The sequence below is a fragment of the Ipomoea nil genome, unplaced genomic scaffold (genome assembly GCF_001879475.1).
Source record: "Ipomoea nil cultivar Tokyo-kokei standard unplaced genomic scaffold, Asagao_1.1 scaffold2805, whole genome shotgun sequence".
Classification (NCBI taxonomy): domain Eukaryota; kingdom Viridiplantae; phylum Streptophyta; class Magnoliopsida; order Solanales; family Convolvulaceae; genus Ipomoea; species Ipomoea nil.
In genome coordinates this window covers 1,349,577-1,370,071 of record NW_017619233.1, presented here as the reverse complement: position 1 = coordinate 1,370,071, position 20,495 = coordinate 1,349,577, and the positions used below count along the sequence as shown (strand labels likewise).

Here is a 20,495-nt window from a genome sequence, read left to right as displayed (position 1 = left end):
AGTTATTTCTTAGATATGTTGGCATATTGCTCTGAGTTTATTGCGAATTTGTGATCTATTTTGTGTCTCTGTGATAATGTGGTGGAAGCACTGACTATGGTTTCTATGATTCTCTGAATTGTGGACTGTGATTAAGTCAATCTGTTGAGAAGTTCCAGATTGTATATCACGTGTCCCTTGTCCCTTGTTTGTGATGTTATGATACTTGATTATGGTTTCTATGATTCTCTGAATTGTGGACTGTGATTAAGTCAATCTGTTGAGAAGTTCCAGATTGTATATCACTTGTCCCTTGTCCCTTGTCTGTGATGTTATGATACTTGATTATGGTTTCTATGGTTCTTTGAATTGTGGATTGTGATTAAGTCAATCTGTTGAGAAGTTCCAGATTGTATATCACTTGTCCCTTGTCCCTTGTGGTGGAAGCACTGACTGTTTTAACTAATAAGAGTCTGTTTAATTTGAGTGTTATAAACTTATAATGTCTCTTAAAGGCTTTAATTAGTGGAAGCCCCTTAGAAATTCAATTAATGATGTTGATGAAATGAGCTGTTTTTATGTTATAACAGTCTCTGATTCATCTGGATATTTGAAATATATCCTTGAATCTGGATTTCTTTGTAAGTTTATGGATGTATTCCCTTAATTGTATTTGTATATTTGTAATTTTGTATTGAATAATGCCCTTTAATTAATTATGCATTCCTGTTTAATGATGACACAAAATGTGTCTGATTCTGGAATGCTTTTGAATCCTGTTGTGTGTACTGATAGTTCACCATTTTTAGATGGATAATATCAGTATGCCTGGTACTCCTGGTAGTCAACCTCCCAGCTCCTCAATTGATGGACCTTCAGGGGTGGAAGCCCAAACTGTTGAGAATCAACAGAATGAGCAACCTCCTACTGCTGTTCCAGCCAAGAAGAGGAAACAGGTTGCTTCCAGATCACCAGTGTGGGATCATTTTGAGGCAATAAAGGACACTAATAATGTGGTTGTAAAAGGCAAATGCATTTATTGTGCCAAAATTTACCACTGTGAGACAAAAAACATGGGACTTCTTCCTTAAGAAATCACATGGTTAGCTGTTTGAAAAATCCTCACTCCAAGGAAACTAGGCAGTCCCTGTTAACATTTCAGGCTGTTACATCACTTACAGATGGTCAGCCTACTGTGGGAGAAATAGGGACTTGGGTTTTTAATCAAGAGTCAATAAGGAGGGCCTTGGTTGAAATGATAATCATAGATGAATTGCCTTTTAGGTTTGTGGAGGGAATAGGTTTCAGGAGGTTCATAGCTATTGCTTGCCCTAGGTTTATAGTTCCATCCAGGTGGACTATAAGTAGGGACATCCTAGTTGTCTATGATGAGGAGAGACTGAAATTGAAGCAATTTTTAAGGGGAAACAATCATAGGGTTAGTATCACTACAGATTCTTGGACATCCATCCAAAGAATTAACTACATGGTAGTTACTGCCCATTTCATTGATTCTGAGTGGAAGCTTCATAAGAAAATCCTTGCATTTGTCCCTGTTACTTCTCACAAAGGTGAATATCTAGCCAAAACCCTAGAAAATTGTTTGCTTGAGTGGGGGCTTAGAGATGTGTTTTCTGTGACTGTTGATAATGCCTCATCAAATGACACTGCTATGGTTTTTCTGAAGAAAAAAATGCTGTCTTGGGGATCATCTACTGTGAGGACAAAGTATCTTCACATGAGATGTATTGCCCATATCTTAAACCTAGTAGTTCAAGATGGTCTTAAGGATTGTGATAGTTCAGTTAAGAAGGTTAGGGAGGTGGTTAGATATGTTAGAAACTCTCCTGCTAGACTCAAGAAGTTCAGGGATTTGGCTGATTGGTTGAGTATTGAACAAAGGTCTTCTTTGTGTTTAGATGTTCCAACCAGATGGAACTCTACCTATTTAATGTTGCAGTCTGCATTAACTTACCAAAAAGTGTTTGAATCTTTGGAGTCTGATTGTTCTTTTAAGTCTGATTTGGGTAATTCAATTCCTGATTTTATGGACTGGGAATCTGTTGGCAGTCTGGTTCATTTACTGAAGTGTTTTTATGACATGACCATTAGAATTTCTGGTTCTTTATATGTCACCTCAAACACTTTCTTTACTGAGATTTCTGATCTGTACTGCCTATTGAAAGGCATGGTAGAAGTTGGTGGGCCAGTTGGTGTGATGGGGAAAAATATGAAGGCAAAATTTGAGAAGTATTGGGGTGATGTGGAAAAAATGAATCTAATGATATTTTTTGCAAACATTCTAGACCCTAGACACAAGTTAGAGTATATGCCTACTCAGTTTAATCATATGTATGGTGAGGAAAAGGGTCAAAAATTCTATGACAAAGTAGTTGCTGGTCTTGCTGAGTTATTTGATGATTATTCTACATCTGCCTCTTCTTCTGTCCCTTCTGTGCCTGTCCCTTCTGTGCCTGTGTCTGTACAGCCTACATCTGCCTCTTCTGTTTCTGTTGGGAAGCCACAACATTTTCTGAAGTCCCAAATTAAAAAGCAAAGATTGGAGTCTGGGGGTAAGAAACAAACTGAGTTGGATATGTACTTGAGTGAGGGAATAGTTGAAGAGGAAGAATCTTTTGACATACTTGGATGGTGGAAGATCAACTCTGCTAGGTTTCCAGTTCTGTCTAAGCTTGCTAGGGATGTCCTAGCCATTCCAATCTCCACTGTAGCCTCAGAATCTGCCTTCAGTACATCTGGAAGAGTATTGGATCCTTTTAGGAGTTCTTTAACTCCAAAAATTGTGGAAGCATTGGTGTGTACACAAGATTGGCTTAGAAAGCAAAATACTCCTTTATGTATTGAGGAGAATCTGGAAGAGTTGGAGAGGTTTGAAAAAGGTATGACTTTGTAGTTTGAACATTATAATCCTTTATACTTATATTTTAAATTGCTTAAATTGTTAATACTTTTCTTGTTTATTTTGCAGAGTTAAGTGGTGATGGTGGAAGTGGGAGGTCTCTTGGTTCTACACTTGCTACAATTCCTGTAATGTTATTATTTACATTACTTGATTTTATTGATTCTAACTAAATTGCAATCTAATCTCACTTGCTATTTTTTGAGCCCACTGGACATCTGTAAGTCTCAGACTCTGTAACTCTGTAAGTATGAAGGCCTGGTAACTTGTACTAAGTTGCTGCCTCATGTACCTTGGACATTTGGTAATGTATGGACTCTTTTATTCCGTCTGTTCACTTTAAGTTGGCAAGTTTGGCAATGATGAAGCTTCCACCTTCAATCTGAAAAGGAAAGGATTAAGTTGGTCAGTTGCTCTATACTTAAGGTATATTGAAGCAATAGGCCCTTAATCCAAATGATATGTAAAATATGCTTACTGAGCCAATATTTATATAATCCCTTCTCTGTTTTTCATTTTCTAATGCTTGCTCAGTTGCTTTACTTGTTTACTTGCTTGTGTACTAATTATCTACACTAACTTGCCACAATTCACAGGAAGAAGAATAACTACTCTAATTGTCTGAATTCTAAAAGTCTAGGAGTTGCTGAATGCTGAGTTGCTGATTTTGGGTGAATTTATTTTTGTGGGGCTTCGGTTTAAAGTTTAAACAGTTATGTAAATTTGTATGTAGTAAGTAGTATACAAGCTAGTATGTATGTACTTCTGTAGTTTTTTTGGAGTCTTAGTCTCTTAGACTCTTAGCCACTTAAGAGTTAAAACTCTTAATGTTAGTTAATAGACTACTTAGTAATACTAATTACTAACTTAGTAACTTAGTATTATTGGTATTAGTCTATTACACTATCATTCTATTAATTATTTACTTATTTATTCAGTATTATTCAGTATTTCAAACTTTCAGCTACTTATTATTTTGCTTTTGATTTTAATTTATGAATTTTTGATTTGATTTCAACAATTGTTAATATCCGAAATAATTTCGGATATCCGACCGACCCGACCAAACCCGAACTAGGATATAACCGACCGGATAAGTCAACATTTTTAAATGGATAGGGTAGTCAAAATACAAAACCGAAATCCGATCGGATGCACCTATCTCTCACCCGATCCGTCCGAACCGTCCGAATGCACACTCCTAGATGAAGAACACACTCACGCACATTAAGCACACAACTCACACACCTTAGGCACAAGACTCGCACAAAACTCACGCACATTAACATTACAGATTCACGCACATTAAGTACAAATCTCAGGCACATTAAACACAATACTCACGCACATTGAGTACAAATCTCACGCACATTAATCAACCGCACAGTAACCTTTCACTATATATATATATATATATATATATATATATATATATATATATATATATATAGGGGCGATCAAGTGCAGGCATGTTGTTAGGTGTGGTCATATGGTCAATTACAAGCCATTAGATTAGATAGATCTAATGAATCACATTAATCAAGATTATTCTAGTATTTTCGCGCACTTTCTCCTACCCAGCGAACTGCAAGGGTAAACTCGTCATAGGCCACCGGAATAAGGGAAATCACATTGTTGTGTGTTTTATTTGTGTAATTGGTGCATTATTAGCCTTACTCTGGTGTATTTGTAGATTCTCATTGGTGCCAAGTTCAGGTGCAGCAACGCCTTCCCGTGTGGTCAGTGCGGCCGCACCAATTATTATACAAATATACATCATCCATGTTATGAAATGCACGACTAAAAACATACACGAATTAGGTACGCATCACTAAAAACGCGCCCATTAGATATGAATAAATACACCCTACAGTGTTCGGGAATACACTATTGGTGTGTTTCACTGTGGTGTGTTTTATTACATGTTGTCAACACTGTTGGTGTATTCTGGACCCCGACCGTTATAAATGGTCACTGTAATTACCATAATAACACCTCCACTTACCAAAACGCGCGAAAATCCTCATAATTAGCCACTGCTGTCAGATTAAACTGATTCAACGACACAGATATGACCACACCGCCACACCTAATGACATGACCACATATGAGCACTCTTTTATATATATATATATATATATATATATATATATATATATATATATATATTACGGGGTGAAGTGAGTCTTACAAGCTTTATGCTTAATTTGTGTGTTCCTTTTGTGTTCTCTTCTTTAACAATTTTTGCAGGTAATGTTGCATGATGGATTGACACGAGAGCGAGTCACCTAGAGACATATTAAGCATGATTGTTACCAGGTTAGATGATTTTCTATTAGTACTCACCCTTGGGATATTAACTCATGAAATTCTTGCTAACCTGGTAATTGTGTGTTGTGCACTCAAGATTGCACTTCTATGTACACTCATCATTAGGGATGAGTCACTGTTGTGGGGTGGTCTTATCGGTTGGTATTGCAGTTGTCTATGGTCGAACTATATATTCAATGGAGGAAGATCGTCTCAATCTTGGTTGCAAAAAGCAAAAAGAGTTAATACCCAAAATCGTCATCGACTATAGTGATTTTTCTCAATTTCGTATTAAACGACTTTGGTGACCTAATATTGTCCCAGACTTTTGTGTTTCGCTCAATTTAGTCCCAGACTTTTGTGTTTTTGCTCAGTTTAGTCCTTCATTTGTTATTCTGTCCATTTGGTGTTAAATAAATAGACAATTCAGTAATTTTAATATTGTCATCTCTTTACTCATAGACATGCATGTGAACTGCGAAATCCCTTTTTTTTTTTTTTTACGAATTACTCCCAGAATTACTCCTAAAACTGCGAATATAAAATTTGATTTGCAGGTCCGGGAGTAATTCTGAGTGTAATTCATACTAGAAAGAGAAATTTCGCACTTCACAAGTTGAAAGTAAAGAGAGATCAATATTGACATTACTGAATTGTCTCTTTATTTAACACCAATTTGACGGAATAACAAATGGAGGACTAAATTGAACGAAACACAAAAGTCTGAGACGATATTAGGTCACCAAAATCGTTTAGGACGAAATTGAGAAAAATTACTATAGTCGAGGACGATTTTGGGTATTAACTCAAAAAGCAAATATTCAAACTCTGTGTCACTGAAACTCGTCCCGCGATTTACCATCTTTTACAATAATTCACAAACAAGGGATGACGGGTCTGTCAGGTTTAGCGGTTAAACCTATATTTGTGATTTCTTTTGCATGCATGCTTAATAATATCAATTTCTTTATAAGGATTAAGTAGGCACTACAATCTTAATAAAATTTCCTCTTTATTGCTTTTGATAATATTTTCTATCCCTGTCGAAATAAGGAATCCAGATTTAGGTTTGGGAGCAGTTACCATCAATTTCTATTACGTACTTTTTCAAGACTAGCTTTTGTAAACAAATTTTAGAGCAATTAAAAGATTAATTATGTGGTACAATTAGTTGCAAAAATCCCTAGGCGTTGGTGGGCCGCCTAGCATATCACCTTAATCGGTGATCTAGGCGGTTAGGCGGCCAACTATGCCGCCTAAGCGCTGACCGCCTAGTCCGCTGATTAGCTATTATTCCTTTCTTTTTAAAAGGATTATTTCATTCAAAACGTGAGTGTAATAACCTTAAATTGTTCAAACTCTATAATGCTTTTTAGGTTAATATTTAATATTTTAGTATTAACTACTCAAGTATTCTCTCATGTGAGAGGCAAGGTTGCAAAACTCGGCTGCCTAGGCGCTAGGCGGCCCGGAGCCTTGGAGTTTTGGCCAAAACTCGGCCGGCCGCTAGGCGGCCTGGGCGGCCAAACTCGGCCAACTCGGCCGAGTCGACCGATTTTGACCGTTTTTGACCGATTTTGTTCGATTTTGACCGATGTCGTCTTTCATTAATTATTGATTTTAATATTATTATGGCATTATGACTTATAAATTATCATTATTTCATTTATTTAGATGTGTTATTTGAGTGAACGTTGAAAACAACCTCATTAAAATTGTCGAACTACAAGTCTGTTACTATTTTTTTTAATTTTTTTGGTGCCCGCCTAGCGCCGCCTAGAATCCGCCTAGGCGCCGCCTAGACCGCCTAGGCGCTAGGCACTGCCCGGCCGCCCGACTAGGGCCTAGCGCCTACTGCAACCATGGTGAGAGGTCATGAGATCGAGTCTCAGTGGAGGCGTTGTTGACTCTTTGTGCTTTATTAGGTTGAGAAAGTATGTTTGAACATATACTACAATGTAATAGAGTCAGTAGCATTACAAAAATATATAGTTTGTAATTATTAAGTCTTAAAAAATTAAAATATTTTAAACAAATTTTTAAAAAAATAAAAAATACATGGGCGCCTAGGCGCCCCAACGCTATGGCCGTTCCAATAAAAAATGGGGTCCTGTGCAGTATCTTAAATTAGGCTCCTTTTTTCAAATAATTTAAATGTATAAATAATAGTTAGTTGTTCAAAAAGTTGTGTTAAAAATTCAAAACATTAATATTTTATAAAAAAATACATCTAAGATTTCATCCACCAAACTTTTGATATCAACCTCTTCCAAAATCTCATTTTCTATATGAAGATTAGCATCTAACAATTTTTCCTTAGCATCATTTTTTTGTCATCTATTTGAGTTTTTTTTTTTTTTTTTGTAAGATTAGCACTAGTTATTTGAATTTTTAAGTCATGTAAATAAAACAATACGTAATTTTAATTACCTGCCAAGAAAATTGAAGAACATTAGAGTTTGTATGATAAAAAAAATTGAGTTTCCATTCTTCTTGTTGAAGAAACTCAACCATTTTGCTACTTTAATTGAAATAGAAAAATTGTTTTCTGACGAGAAAGGTTCCATCAAATCTGTATCGACCATAATATGCAAGACCATGTAAACAACTCAATTTCAGTCAAACGAAATCAAACATCAAAAGAAGTACATCATTAGGCATCTTTATGACAAGCAAGCAAGGAACACTAACCAAGTCACGAACTAGTTGTGGATTGCACTTGTACTCCGTTATCACCCAACCACTCATCTTCTTTTCCTCATAAAGGTATAATTTTTTTTTAATCTTACAATTTGGTTGTCACCAAAAACTCTCTTTTCCAGACCATTGCATTTCTACTGACCAACAAACTTCTTCCCTCCAAGTAGCTCTCTAGGTGGAGATTTTTTCCTTTTATGGATAAAATAGTATGCTTCATTCTCCCTTCTACCCTTAAACTCCCATGCATCGACAATTTAGACATGTCACATTTTTCAAGCAACCAAATAGTGTTTAGTTGTCTGCTTTATAGTACGTATAATACTATCATACCATCAATGGCGCTTAGTCAAGAAAATACGTACTAACCATTCCAATCATTCTAATAATCAAATTGTATTTTATTAACAACAAAATACTTAAACAATAAATTAAACCATTTACCTAAGAAAAAACATAATGGTAACGTTGAAACTAATTAATGAGTGTGTTTGATCTTACTTTCGTAGACTTGTGGCCCCCATTTAATGAGTGTGTTTGATCTTACTTTCGTAGACTTGTGGCCCCCATTTACCTAAGAAAAAACATAATGGTAACGTTGAAACTAATTAATGAGTGTGTTTGATCTTACTTTCGTAGACTTATGGCCCGGATATTTCTCTGTCCGTTTAACGGTCCAGGTACACCCGCCGGTTCGCTGCGAGTTCTCTGTCCGTTTAACGGTCCAGGTACACCCGCCGGTTCGCTGCGAGAGGCACAGAAGCTGGCCCAAAGAGAATCGTCACTTGTGGGAATCGAACCCGAGTTATCCCAAAATTCTCCCCTCACAAAAAGAACTCATTTGCCACTTGAGCTACCCTGTTGGGTTAGATTGAATACACTCACTAATTAGTTTCAATGTCAAAATTATCCATTTTCTAATGAAAATGGTTTAATTTAATGTTTAGTAATTTGTTGTTAGTTAAATACAATTTGATTATTAGCGTGGTTCGAATGGTTAGTATTTTCTTGACTAAGCGTATTGATGGTAGGAGAGTACTATACATACATATATATCAGATAACTGAAAGTCATAAATGACAACTAAACACACTACTTGATTTTTTGAAATATGTGGCAGGCCTGAATTGCAGATGTAGGGGAATTTAAGGATAGAAGGGAGAATGACGCATACTATTTTACCCATAAAGAAAAACAAATCTCCACCTGGAGAGGTACTTGGACGGAAGAAGTTTGTTGGTCAGTAGAAAAGCAATGGTCCAGAATATAAAGCTTTTGCTGACAACCAAATTGTAAGGTTCAAAAATAAGCTACATATTTACTGGGAAGAGAAGATGAGTGGTTGGGTGATAACGGAGTACATGTGCAATCCACAGCTAGTTCGTGCCCTTTATCTTCATAATATATAGATTGTTCGTGACTTGGTTTGTGTTGTTTGTTCGCTTGTTGGTAATAAAGATGCCTAAGGGATTACTTCTTTTGATGTTTTATTTGATTTGATTCGATTGATATTGAATTGTTTCAGATACAAAATTACATGGTCTTGCATATTATGTTCGATCCAGATTTGAAGGACACTTTCTCGTGAAAAAACTCTTTCTATTACCATGAAATTAGCAAAAGGGTTGAGATTCTTCAACAACAGCGCTAAAATTGAGTTTCAATGCTTGTATCTTCAACAGCAACACTGAAAATTGAGTTTTCATGCTTGTTGAAAAAACTCAACCATTTTGCTATTTTTATTGAAATAGAAAAAGAGTCTTCTGACGAGAAAGGTTTCATCAAATCTGGATCGAACATAATATACAACACTATGTAATTTTTTATCTGAAACAACTCAATTTCAATCAAATCAAATCAAATCATAAATCAAAAGAAGTACGTCCTTAGGCATCTTTATATCCAGCAAGCAAGCAGACAACACTAACCAAGTCACAAACAACACTATTCTGAAGATAAAAGGCACGAACTAGTTGTGGATTGCACTTGTACTCCCTTATCACCCAACCACTCATCTTCGTTTCCTCATAAAGGTATAGATCTTTTTTGAATCTTACAATTTGGTTGTCACCAAAAACTCTCTCTTCCAGACCATTGCTTTTCTAATGACCAACACACTTCTTCCTTTCAAGTAGCTCTCCAGGTGGCGATTTTTTCTCTTTATAGGTAAAATAGTATGCTTCATTCTCCTTTCTACCCTTAAACTCCCTTGCATCGACAATTTAGACATGCCACATTTTTCAAGCAACCAAATAGTGTTCAGTTGTCTACTTTATAGTACGTATAATGCAATCAGGCCATTAATAGCACTTAGTCAAGAAAATACATACTAACCATTCCAATCATGCTAACAATCAAATTGTATTTTAATTAACAACAAAATACTTAACATTAAATTAAACCATTTACCTAAGAAAAAACATAATGGCAACTTTGAAACTAATTAATGAGTGTGTTTGATCTTACTTTCATAGACTTTGATAAATTCTAAAAGATGGGATTGAATACACTCATTAATTAGTTTCAATGTTAGAAGTATGCATTTTCTTAGGCAAATGGTTTAATTTAATGTTTAGTAATTTGTTGTTAGTTAAATACAATTTGATTATTAGCGTGGTTGGAATGGTTAGTATTTTCTTGACTAAGCGTATTGATGGTAGGAGAGTACTATACATACATATAGATCATATAACTGAAAGTCGTAAATGACAACTAAACACTACTTGATTTTTTGAAAGAAGTGGTAGGTCTGAATTGCAGATGCAGGGGAATTTGTGGATAGAAGGGAGAATGAGGCATACTATTTTACCCATAAAGAAAATCAAATCTCCACCTGGATAGGTACTTGGACGAAGAAGTTTGTTGGTCAGTAGAATAGCAATGGTCCAGAATACAAAGATTTTGCTAACAACCAAATTGTAGGGTTCGAAAATGAGCTACATATTTACTGGGAAGAGAAGATGAGTGGTTGGGTGATAACGGAGTACATGTGCAATCCACAGCTAGTTCGTACCCTTTATCTCCATAATATATAGACTGTTCGTGACTTGGTTTGCGTTGTTTGTTTGCTTGTTGGTTATAAAGATGCCTAAGGACTTACTTCTTTTGATGTTTTATTTGATTTGATTCGATTGATATTGAATTGTTTCAGATACAAAATTACGTGGTCTTGCATATTATGTTCGATCCAGATTTTAAAGTCACTTTCTCGTAAAAAGACTCTTTCTATTACCATGGAATTAGCAAAAGGGTTGAGTTTCTTCAACAACAGCGCTAAAATTGAGTTTCCATGCTTGTTTCTTCAACCGCAACACTGAAAATTGAGTTTCCATGCTTGTTGTTGAAGAAACTCAACCATTTTGCTATTTTTATTGAAATAGAAAAAGAGTCTTCTGACGAGAAAGGTTCCATCAAATCTGGATCAAACATAATATGCAACACTATGTAATTTTTTATCTGAAACAATTCAATTTCAATCAAATCAAATCAAATCATACATCAAAAGAAGTACATCATTAGGCATTTTTTATCCAGCAAGGAAGCAAGCAAAACTAACCAAGTCACGAACAACACTATTCTAAAGATAAAAGGCACGAACTAGTTGTGGATTGCACTTGTACTCCCTTATCACCCAACCACTCATCTTCGTTTCCTCATAAAGGTATAGATCTTTTTTGAATCTTACAATTTGGTTGTCACCAAAAACTCTTTCTTCCAAACCATTGCTTTTCTAATGACCAACACACTTCTTCCTTCCAAGTAGCTCTCCAGGTGGAGATTTTTTCTCTTTATGGGTAAAATAGTATGCTTCATTCTCCCTTCTACCCTTAAACTCCCCTGCATCGACAATTTAGACATGCCACATTTTTCAAGCAACCAAATAGTGTTCAGTTGTCTGCTTTATAGTACGTATAATGCAATCAGGCCATCAATAGCGCTTAGTCAAGGAAATACGTACTAACCATTCCAATCATGCTAACAATCAAATTGTATTTTAATTAACAACAAAATACTTAACATTAAATTAAACCATTTACCTAAGAAAAAACATAATGGCAACTTTGAAACTAATTAATGAGTGTGTTTGATCTTACTTTCATAGACTTTGATAAATTCTAAAAGATGGGATTGAGTACACTCATTAATTAGTTTCAATGTTAAAAGTATGCATTTACTTAGGCAAATGGTTTAATTTAATGTTTAGTAATTTGTTGTTAGTTAAATACAATTTGATTAATAGCGTGGTTGGAATGGTTAGTATTTTCTTGACTAAGCGTATTGATGGTAGGAGAGTACTATACATATATATATAGATCAGATAACTGAAAGTCGTAAATGACAACTAAACACTACTTGATTTTTGAAATATGTGGTAGGTCTGAATTGCAAATGCAGGGGAATTTGAGGATAGAAGGGAGAATGAGGCATATTATTTTACCCATAAAGGAAAACAAATCTCCACTTGGAGAGGTTCTTGGACGGAAAAAGTTTGTTTGTCAGTAGAAAAGCAATGGTCCAGAATACAAAGCTTTTGCTGACAACCAAATTGTAGGGTTCAAAAATGAGCTACATATTTACTGGGAAGAGAAGATGAGTAGTTGGGTGATAACGGAGTACATGTGCAATCCACAGCTAGTTCGTGCCCTTTATCTTCAAAATATATAGACTATTCGGGACTTGCTTTGTGTTGTTTGTTTGCTTGTTGGTTATAAAGATGCCTAAGGGCTTACTTCTTTTGATGTTTTATTTGATTTGATTCGATTAATATTGAATTGTTTCAGATACAAAATTACGTGGTCTTGTATAGTATATTCGATCCTGATTTGAAAGTCACTTTCCGTAAAAAGACTCTTTCTATTATACCATAGAATTAGCAAAAGGGTTGAGATTCTTCAACAACAGTGCTAAAATTGAGTTTCCATGCTTGTTTCTTCAACTGCAACACTGAAAATTGAGTTTCAATGCTTGTTGTTGAAGAAACTCAACCATTTTGCTATTTTTATTGAAATAGAAAAAGAGTCTTCTGACGAGAAAAGTTCCATCAAATCTGGATCGAACATAATATGCAACACTATGTAATTTTTTATCTGAAACAACTCAATTTCAATCAAATCAAATCAAATCAAATCATACATCAAATGAAGTACGTCCTTAGGCATCTTTATATCCAGCAAGCAACACTATCTAAGTCACGAACAACACTATTCTGAAGATAAAAGGCACGATCTAGCTGTGGATTGCACTTGTACTCCCTTATCACCCAACCACTCATCTTCTTTTCCTAATAAAGGTATAGATCTTTTTTGAACTTACAATTTGGTTGTCACCAAAAACTCTCTCTTCCGGACAATTGCTTTTCTACTAGCCAACAAACTTCTTCCCTCGTCGTGAAATTAAGAAATTAAGTTCAAACCGATTACACTAATTTTTGCCTTTCTTATAACAGACTCGACCCGTTACCCCATCGAATCCGACCCGCATCGGGTTAAACGGGTCAAACCCTTGAACTTTTCGTGTTAGCCCCGATTTATGCCCAGTTGCCCACCCCTATTTACTAGGGTGCCATGTCTCGTCTTTTATCTTAGTGGGAGTCGTAAACCCTAATCGGAAAGCAGTGCTTTTTATTTTTGTTTCTCCGATCCTAGAAAATGGCATTTTCCTCAGCTTTTCGCGGTATATTGGGAGGACATTTGATGCCTTCATCAATCTTTCAATCTCAATGTGCTTCGCTAAGGTTCTGTTCAACCCTTACTACCTCAAAGCTCTTCGTCAGTGGTAAGTATATATGAAAAATGATGTACATACTCATACATATATCGGTGTTTAATGATAGAAATCATTGCTCGATTTCAAATTTCCTTGTGTAATAATTCAATTTTCCTGGGTTTTTGCTCTGAGAATAGTTCTTTTAGCTTAAAGTTTTACTGCTCGTGGGAAAGGTTGTTCTCTCTCTTAGCTACTGTTGTTGTTTTCATTATTTCCATTGTTTTAGTAGTTTTTGTGACAGAAAAGAGTAATATATTCTCTTTTAAGACTTTTTTTTTTTTTTTTTTTACTTAATCATCAGTTAAAGATCCCTAACATATTACAATTAAAGCTTCAGATGACTAAATCTGGGTTTGGTTCCTCTGAAGATAGACTCTTGACATGGTGTTTCGGAATTTACGAACTTGACAAAGCCTTAATTAAAATTGATGAATGAATGCAGTTCTTAATTTCAGGAGAGGAACTGTAAAGGGTAGAATATATGTCTTGGTTTGGAGAAATCGATATATGGTTCAATTTGTTCATAGTGAGCTGCTAAAATAGCTAGGTCAAGCAACAAAAATCTCCATTACCATAGTTAATGAAAAAAGACTATGCTGGAATGGAATAAAACAAGGAATGTCTGAATACATTTGTCTCAACTAATAATGAAAACTGCTCAAGAATGTGCCCGCCTTATGGACAATCTATGGCCTATGGAAAATGGCCATAGAAACTAAGAAAATCTATGCACAATGTACCAATTACCTTGCATTTTGTTCAGAGAATGATGGCTTGGTAAATCAATATAAATTCGTGATGAGCAGTTGGATCTCTGGCTTTTAGGTGTGGGAATTGATCATTGTTGGATCATGGAAGTCATAGATTGGATCTGTGTGATTATCCATTTTGGGGCCCTGAGAACAAAACGTCATTTCTTTCATCATCTAAATGTAAAGCATTACTCTGTATATAAAAGAGTGCAGTACAGACTGAAGGAGTAAATGATTCAGTGTCCTAATTCATTAAGCTTTTTCCCTTTACTGAGGGCACGGTGTACTTACAGTTGCATTGAACAAATGACTGATATTTTCTTTGGTGCAAATGATGCAGGCCTTTCAAGATACACTTCAGATGAAGGCCTTAATAAAGCATTTGAGCAATTTGGGAAACTTGTTGAGGGTAATGAAATTGCTGCTTTTATATCACAGGTTTACTGTTCCTTTGTATCTATTTAGCCTCAATGTGTTAACTTAAAGCTGATTGAATTTGCAGCAAAAGTCATTACAGATATGAGCAAAAGTCAGTTCAATGCAACTGTACCAAAGAAAAGGCCTGCATCATTTGCACCAAAGAAAATATCAGTCATTTGTTCAATGCAACTGTAAGTACACCGTGCCCTCAGTAAAGGGAAAAAGCTTAATGAATTAGGACACTGAATCATTTACTCCTTCAGTCTGTACTGCACTCTTTTATATACAGAGTAATGCTTTACATTTAGATGATGAAAGAAATGACGTTTTGTTCTCAGGGCCCCAAAATGGATAATCACACAGATCCAATCTATGACTTCCATGATCCAACAATGATCAATTCCCACACCTAAAAGCCAGAGATCCAACTGCTCATCACGAATTTATATTGATTTACCAAGCCATCATTCTCTGAACAAAATGCAAGGTAATTGGTACATTGTGCATAGATTTTCTTAGTTTCTATGGCCATTTTCCATAGGCCATAGATTGTCCATAAGGCGGGCACATTCTTGAGCAGTTCTCATTATTAGTTGAGACAAATGTATTCAGACATTCCTTGTTTTATTCCATTCCAGCATAGTCTTTTTTCATTAACTATGGTAATGGAGGTTTTTGTTGCTTGACCTAGCTATTTTAGCAGCTCACTATGAACAAATTGAACCATATATCGATTTCTCCAAACCAAGACATATATTCTACCCTTTACAGTTCCTCTCCTGAAATTAAGAACTGCATTCATTCATCAATTTTAATTAAGGCTTTGTCAAGTTCGTAAATTCCGAAACACCCTGTCAAGAGTCTATCTTCAGAGGAACCAAACCCAGATTTAGTCATCTGAAGCTTTAATTGTAATATGTTAGGGATCTTTAACTGATGATTAAGTAAAAAAAAAAAAAAAAGTCTTAAAAGAGAATATATTACTCTTTTCTGTCACAAAAACTACTAAAACAATGGAAATAATGAAAACAACAACAGTAGCTAAGAGAGAGAACAACCTTTCCCACGAGCAGTAAAACTTTAAGCTAAAAGAACTATTCTCAGAGCAAAAACCCAGGAAAATTGAATTATTACACAAGGAAATTTGAAATCGAGCAATGATTTCTATCATTAAACACCGATATATGTATGAGTATGTACATCATTTTTCATATATACTTACCACTGACGAAGAGCTTTGAGGTAGTAAGGGTTGAACAGAACCTTAGCGAAGCACATTGAGATTGAAAGATTGATGAAGGCATCAAATGTCCTCCCAATATACCGCGAAAAGCTGAGGAAAATGCCATTTTCTAGGATCGGAGAAACAAAAATAAAAAGCACTGCTTTCCGATTAGGGTTTACGACTCCCACTAAGATAAAAGACGAGACATGGCACCCTAGTAAATAGGGGTGGGCAACTGGGCATAAATCGGGGCTAACACGAAAAGTTCAAGGGTTTGACCCGTTTAACCCGATGCGGGTCGGATTCGATGGGGTAACGGGTCGAGTCTGTTATAAGAAAGGCAAAAATTAGTGTAATCGGTTTGAATTTTGGGTGTAAGACTTAAATTTCGAATCTGATCCTAAACTCAAATTATCTAGGTATATAAAGACTTTATGTTAGGGTTTCAGACCTCAGTCCTCATTTGCGCCGCTCACCCCTCTCACTCCTCATCTCAAATTCTCTCCGTGTCTCCACAACTCCACCTATAAACCATATCTGGAATCGTAGCAGTCTAGTCTCTCCATCTCCACCCCTCCGCTTCTCACCCATCTGTGATTTGGCCATCTCAAGTCTCAACCCCTTCCAATTCGTGGGACCGTGACTCCGATGCCGGCTATCTAAGTCTTCGTCCTCTCGGCTCTCACGGTCTCACCCCTCTCAGGCTCTCACGATCTCACCCTTCTCAGGCTCTCACTCACGGTAACTCGGTAAGTCCCCTTTCACCTCTCTCACTTTCAGAGTTTCATATACTCATACTCTTACTCTCATAGTCTCAACCACTCATTCCCTCACCTCTCTGGCTCTCTACACGGGAAACCTAGATCCAATGGATCTCATTCGAGTCTTCAAGTTTGTAGACTTCTCCGGCAACCGCCTCTAGACTCTAGCCATGAAAATCTAACCTGAGTAACAGGTATTAATATGCTATTTTAGTTTGTTCTTTCGATTTATTTTTTTTTTCTAAAAAATTAAAGTTTTAACATTTTTTTGAAAAACTTTCCATTTTATATGTATTTTTTTTAATTCTTGCAAATTGTTGAAGATTTTTTAATAATTTTTTTTTTCAAGAAAATTTTAGTTTTAACTTTTTTTTTTTTTTTGGAAATGTTTTCCTTATATATGTATTTGTTTTGTATTCTTGGATATCTTGTTGCGGAAACGATATGGAAACCAGTCGAAAACCGCATCGGAAATTAGTGTTCTGATTTTCGTCGAAAATCAAATGTGTTTTAAAAAATAAAAATAAACAACACTGTCTATGTTGGGATTTTTTGTTGGACATTATTTTTATTGAGAATAGTATTAATTATTTTTTGGTTATATTTAAAATTAATAATAATAATAATAATAATAATAATAATAATAATATTATTATTATTATTATTATTATTATAAAATATTGTTATATTCTAAATTAAACAATTAAAATATTTAATTATACAATTTTGCTCATTTTTTAGAAAATAAACCAAACACCCCAATACAGTTTTTTAGAATGCAACCAAACACTGAAAATGAATACGATTAATTTTTTTAAAAAATTTTTTCAGAAGTCATTTTCCTAATTTCCAAATACACCTTAAAGGAGAATAATGAGACATTGAACAAAAAAATTATGAAATAGATACAAGCATTGTGTGAACAAATGCAATCTCTCTAAATAGATTGCATTTCTCTGACCAAGAGCAACACCCTTTCTCTCCAAATGCTTTTCTAGATAGATTATATTTCTTCACACAGAGGCTTGTTATTTGTGGCATAATTTTATTGTTCAATGTTCTTTAATCATTTTGATAAAGAAAAAAATAAATAAAGAAGATTGGATTGAGTTAAAAGTTTACAAAATGTGATGATTAATAATTTAACGAAAAAGAAATTAAGTTAAAAGTATTTGCTCATGTCAAATTCTCGTCGTGAAATTAAGAAATTAAGTTCAAACCGATTACACTAATTTTTGCCTTTCTTATAACAGACTCGACCCGTTACCCCATCGAATCCGACCCGCATCGGGTTAAACGGGTCAAACCCTTGAACTTTTCGTGTTAGCCCCGATTTATGCCCAGTTGCCCACTCCTATTTACTAGGGTGCCATGTCTCGTCTTTTATCTTAGTGGGAGTCGTAAACCCTAATCGGAAAGCAGTGCTTTTTATTTTTGTTTCTCCGATCCTAGAAAATGGCATTTTCCTCAGCTTTTCGCGGTATATTGGGAGGACATTTGATGCCTTCATCAATCTTTCAATCTCAATGTGCTTCGCTAAGGTTCTGTTCAACCCTTACTACCTCAAAGCTCTTCGTCAGTGGTAAGTATATATGAAAAATGATGTACATACTCATACATATATCGGTGTTTAATGATAGAAATCATTGCTCGATTTCAAATTTCCTTGTGTAATAATTCAATTTTCCTGGGTTTTTGCTCTGAGAATAGTTCTTTTAGCTTAAAGTTTTACTGCTCGTGGGAAAGGTTGTTCTCTCTCTTAGCTACTGTTGTTGTTTTCATTATTTCCATTGTTTTAGTAGTTTTTGTGACAGAAAAGAGTAATATATTCTCTTTTAAGACTTTTTTTTTTTTTTTTTACTTAATCATCAGTTAAAGATCCCTAACATATTACAATTAAAGCTTCAGATGACTAAATCTGGGTTTGGTTCCTCTGAAGATAGACTCTTGACAGGGTGTTTCGGAATTTACGAACTTGACAAAGCCTTAATTAAAATTGATGAATGAATGCAGTTCTTAATTTCAGGAGAGGAACTGTAAAGGGTAGAATATATGTCTTGGTTTGGAGAAATCGATATATGGTTCAATTTGTTCATAGTGAGCTGCTAAAATAGCTAGGTCAAGCAACAAAAACCTCCATTACCATAGTTAATGAAAAAAGACTATGCTGGAATGGAATAAAACAAGGAATGTCTGAATACATTTGTCTCAACTAATAATGAGAACTGCTCAAGAATGTGCCCGCCTTATGGACAATCTATGGCCTATGGAAAATGGCCATAGAAACTAAGAAAATCTATGCACAATGTACCAATTACCTTGCATTTTGTTCAGAGAATGATGGCTTGGTAAATCAATATAAATTCGTGATGAGCAGTTGGATCTCTGGCTTTTAGGTGTGGGAATTGATCATTGTTGGATCATGGAAGTCATAGATTGGATCTGTGTGATTATCCATTTTGGGGCCCTGAGAACAAAACGTCATATCTTTCATCATCTAAATGTAAAGCATTACTCTGTATATAAAAGAGTGCAGTACAGACTGAAGGAGTAAATGATTCAGTGTCCTAATTCATTAAGCTTTTTCCCTTTACTGAGGGCACGGTGTACTTACAGTTGCATTGAACAAATGACTGATATTTTCTTTGGTGCAAATGATGCAGGCCTTTCAAGATACACTTCAGATGAAGGCCTTAATAAAGCATTTGAGCAATTTGGGAAACTTGTTGAGGGTAATGAAATTGCTGCTTTTATATCACAGGTTTACTGTTCCTTTGTATCTATTTAGCCTCAATGTGTTAACTTAAAGCTGATTGAATTTGCAGCAAAAGTCATTACAGATAGAGCCACTGGGAGATCAAAGGGGTTTGGATTTGTTACTTATGAAACAATTGAAGAAGCTCAAAAAGCTCGAGAAGGAATGAATGCAAAGTTCTTGGATGGTTGGGTAATTTTTGTTGACCCTGCCAAGCCGAAGGAGTTTAGACCTCCACCTCAGCCAGAGTCGGACTCGACTACGTTTGGTATCAGGAGCAACAAGACTATTGGTTGGTCCGGTTGACTGGCCGGGGATTGGAGTTTGCACTAACATCCTTGAGAAATACTTCATCATTGAGTGCAATTGGGCAAAAGGATTAGTTAAGCAATTATTTTGGGGTTATGGATGGAATACTTGTGTGTAGTTTTTGAATTATTAATTGTGCATTTATATTGTTGATTAGATTTGAGAAGTGGCCTTATGGTGGAAAAGTGGAATGCACTTGAGAGGACTGATACAGGCAAACAATTAATATTAGAAAAGTTCAATATTGGTCTCATATTCTACTCTGTACTAAGTAGGCAGTAGTATCTTTCAAAATTAGATTTTTACTTTAAAATATTTCAATTATAAACTTATAAGTTTATAATCTTTCAACTTTGTTGGTAGTATTAATTTCGATCGTTTTGTTAGTTTTGAGCGTTAAGTCCAATAAATATATTTTTTAATAAAATTATAATGGAATATTTAATATCCTAGAATTCCTAGTATGTTTCTTTACTTTATTTGTTTTTTTTTTTTTTTTAAATTAACATAGTTAATAAAGTAATAAGTAATTACTTTTAGTAAGAGTGGAAGGCTTGGATAAGGACGCAAATTGTTATGTGGACCTAGGTCCACCTTGCAA

The 20,495-nt window shown here is 35.2% G+C and overlaps 2 protein-coding genes and 1 long non-coding RNA gene across 6 annotated transcripts; all 3 read left to right on the top strand.

The window, feature by feature from the left end:
- The first annotated feature begins 788 nt into the window (after positions 1-788).
- Positions 789-5,778, top strand: LOC109158034 (zinc finger BED domain-containing protein RICESLEEPER 2-like). The gene is made up of 4 exons (XM_019305853.1): positions 789-1,005; positions 1,161-2,879; positions 2,969-3,027; positions 5,767-5,778. Exons 1-4 carry the CDS (start codon positions 789-791, stop codon positions 5,776-5,778), a joined length of 2,007 nt encoding a protein of 668 aa, XP_019161398.1.
- A 7,680-nt stretch (positions 5,779-13,458) lies between these two features.
- On the top strand, positions 13,459-14,940 carry LOC109158100. The gene is made up of 3 exons (XR_002050305.1): positions 13,459-13,681; positions 14,765-14,833; positions 14,927-14,940. It is a non-coding gene; the product is annotated as an uncharacterized LOC109158100 (long non-coding RNA).
- A 1,575-nt stretch (positions 14,941-16,515) lies between these two features.
- LOC109158324 (glycine-rich RNA-binding protein 6, mitochondrial) lies at positions 16,516-20,217 on the top strand. 4 transcript variants are annotated; one of them, XM_019306250.1, is made up of 4 exons: positions 16,516-16,818; positions 18,084-18,412; positions 19,494-19,562; positions 19,656-20,147. In XM_019306250.1, exons 2-4 carry the CDS (start codon positions 18,286-18,288, stop codon positions 19,889-19,891), a joined length of 432 nt encoding a protein of 143 aa, XP_019161795.1. In that variant the 5' UTR covers positions 16,516-16,818; positions 18,084-18,285; the 3' UTR covers positions 19,892-20,147. The 4 variants fall into 4 exon arrangements, with proteins under 4 accessions (XP_019161795.1, XP_019161794.1, XP_019161793.1 ...); XM_019306249.1 differs by having other exon boundaries at positions 16,516-17,024; positions 18,283-18,412; XM_019306248.1 differs by having other exon boundaries at positions 16,516-17,024.
- Positions 20,218-20,495: the final 278 nt, after the last annotated feature.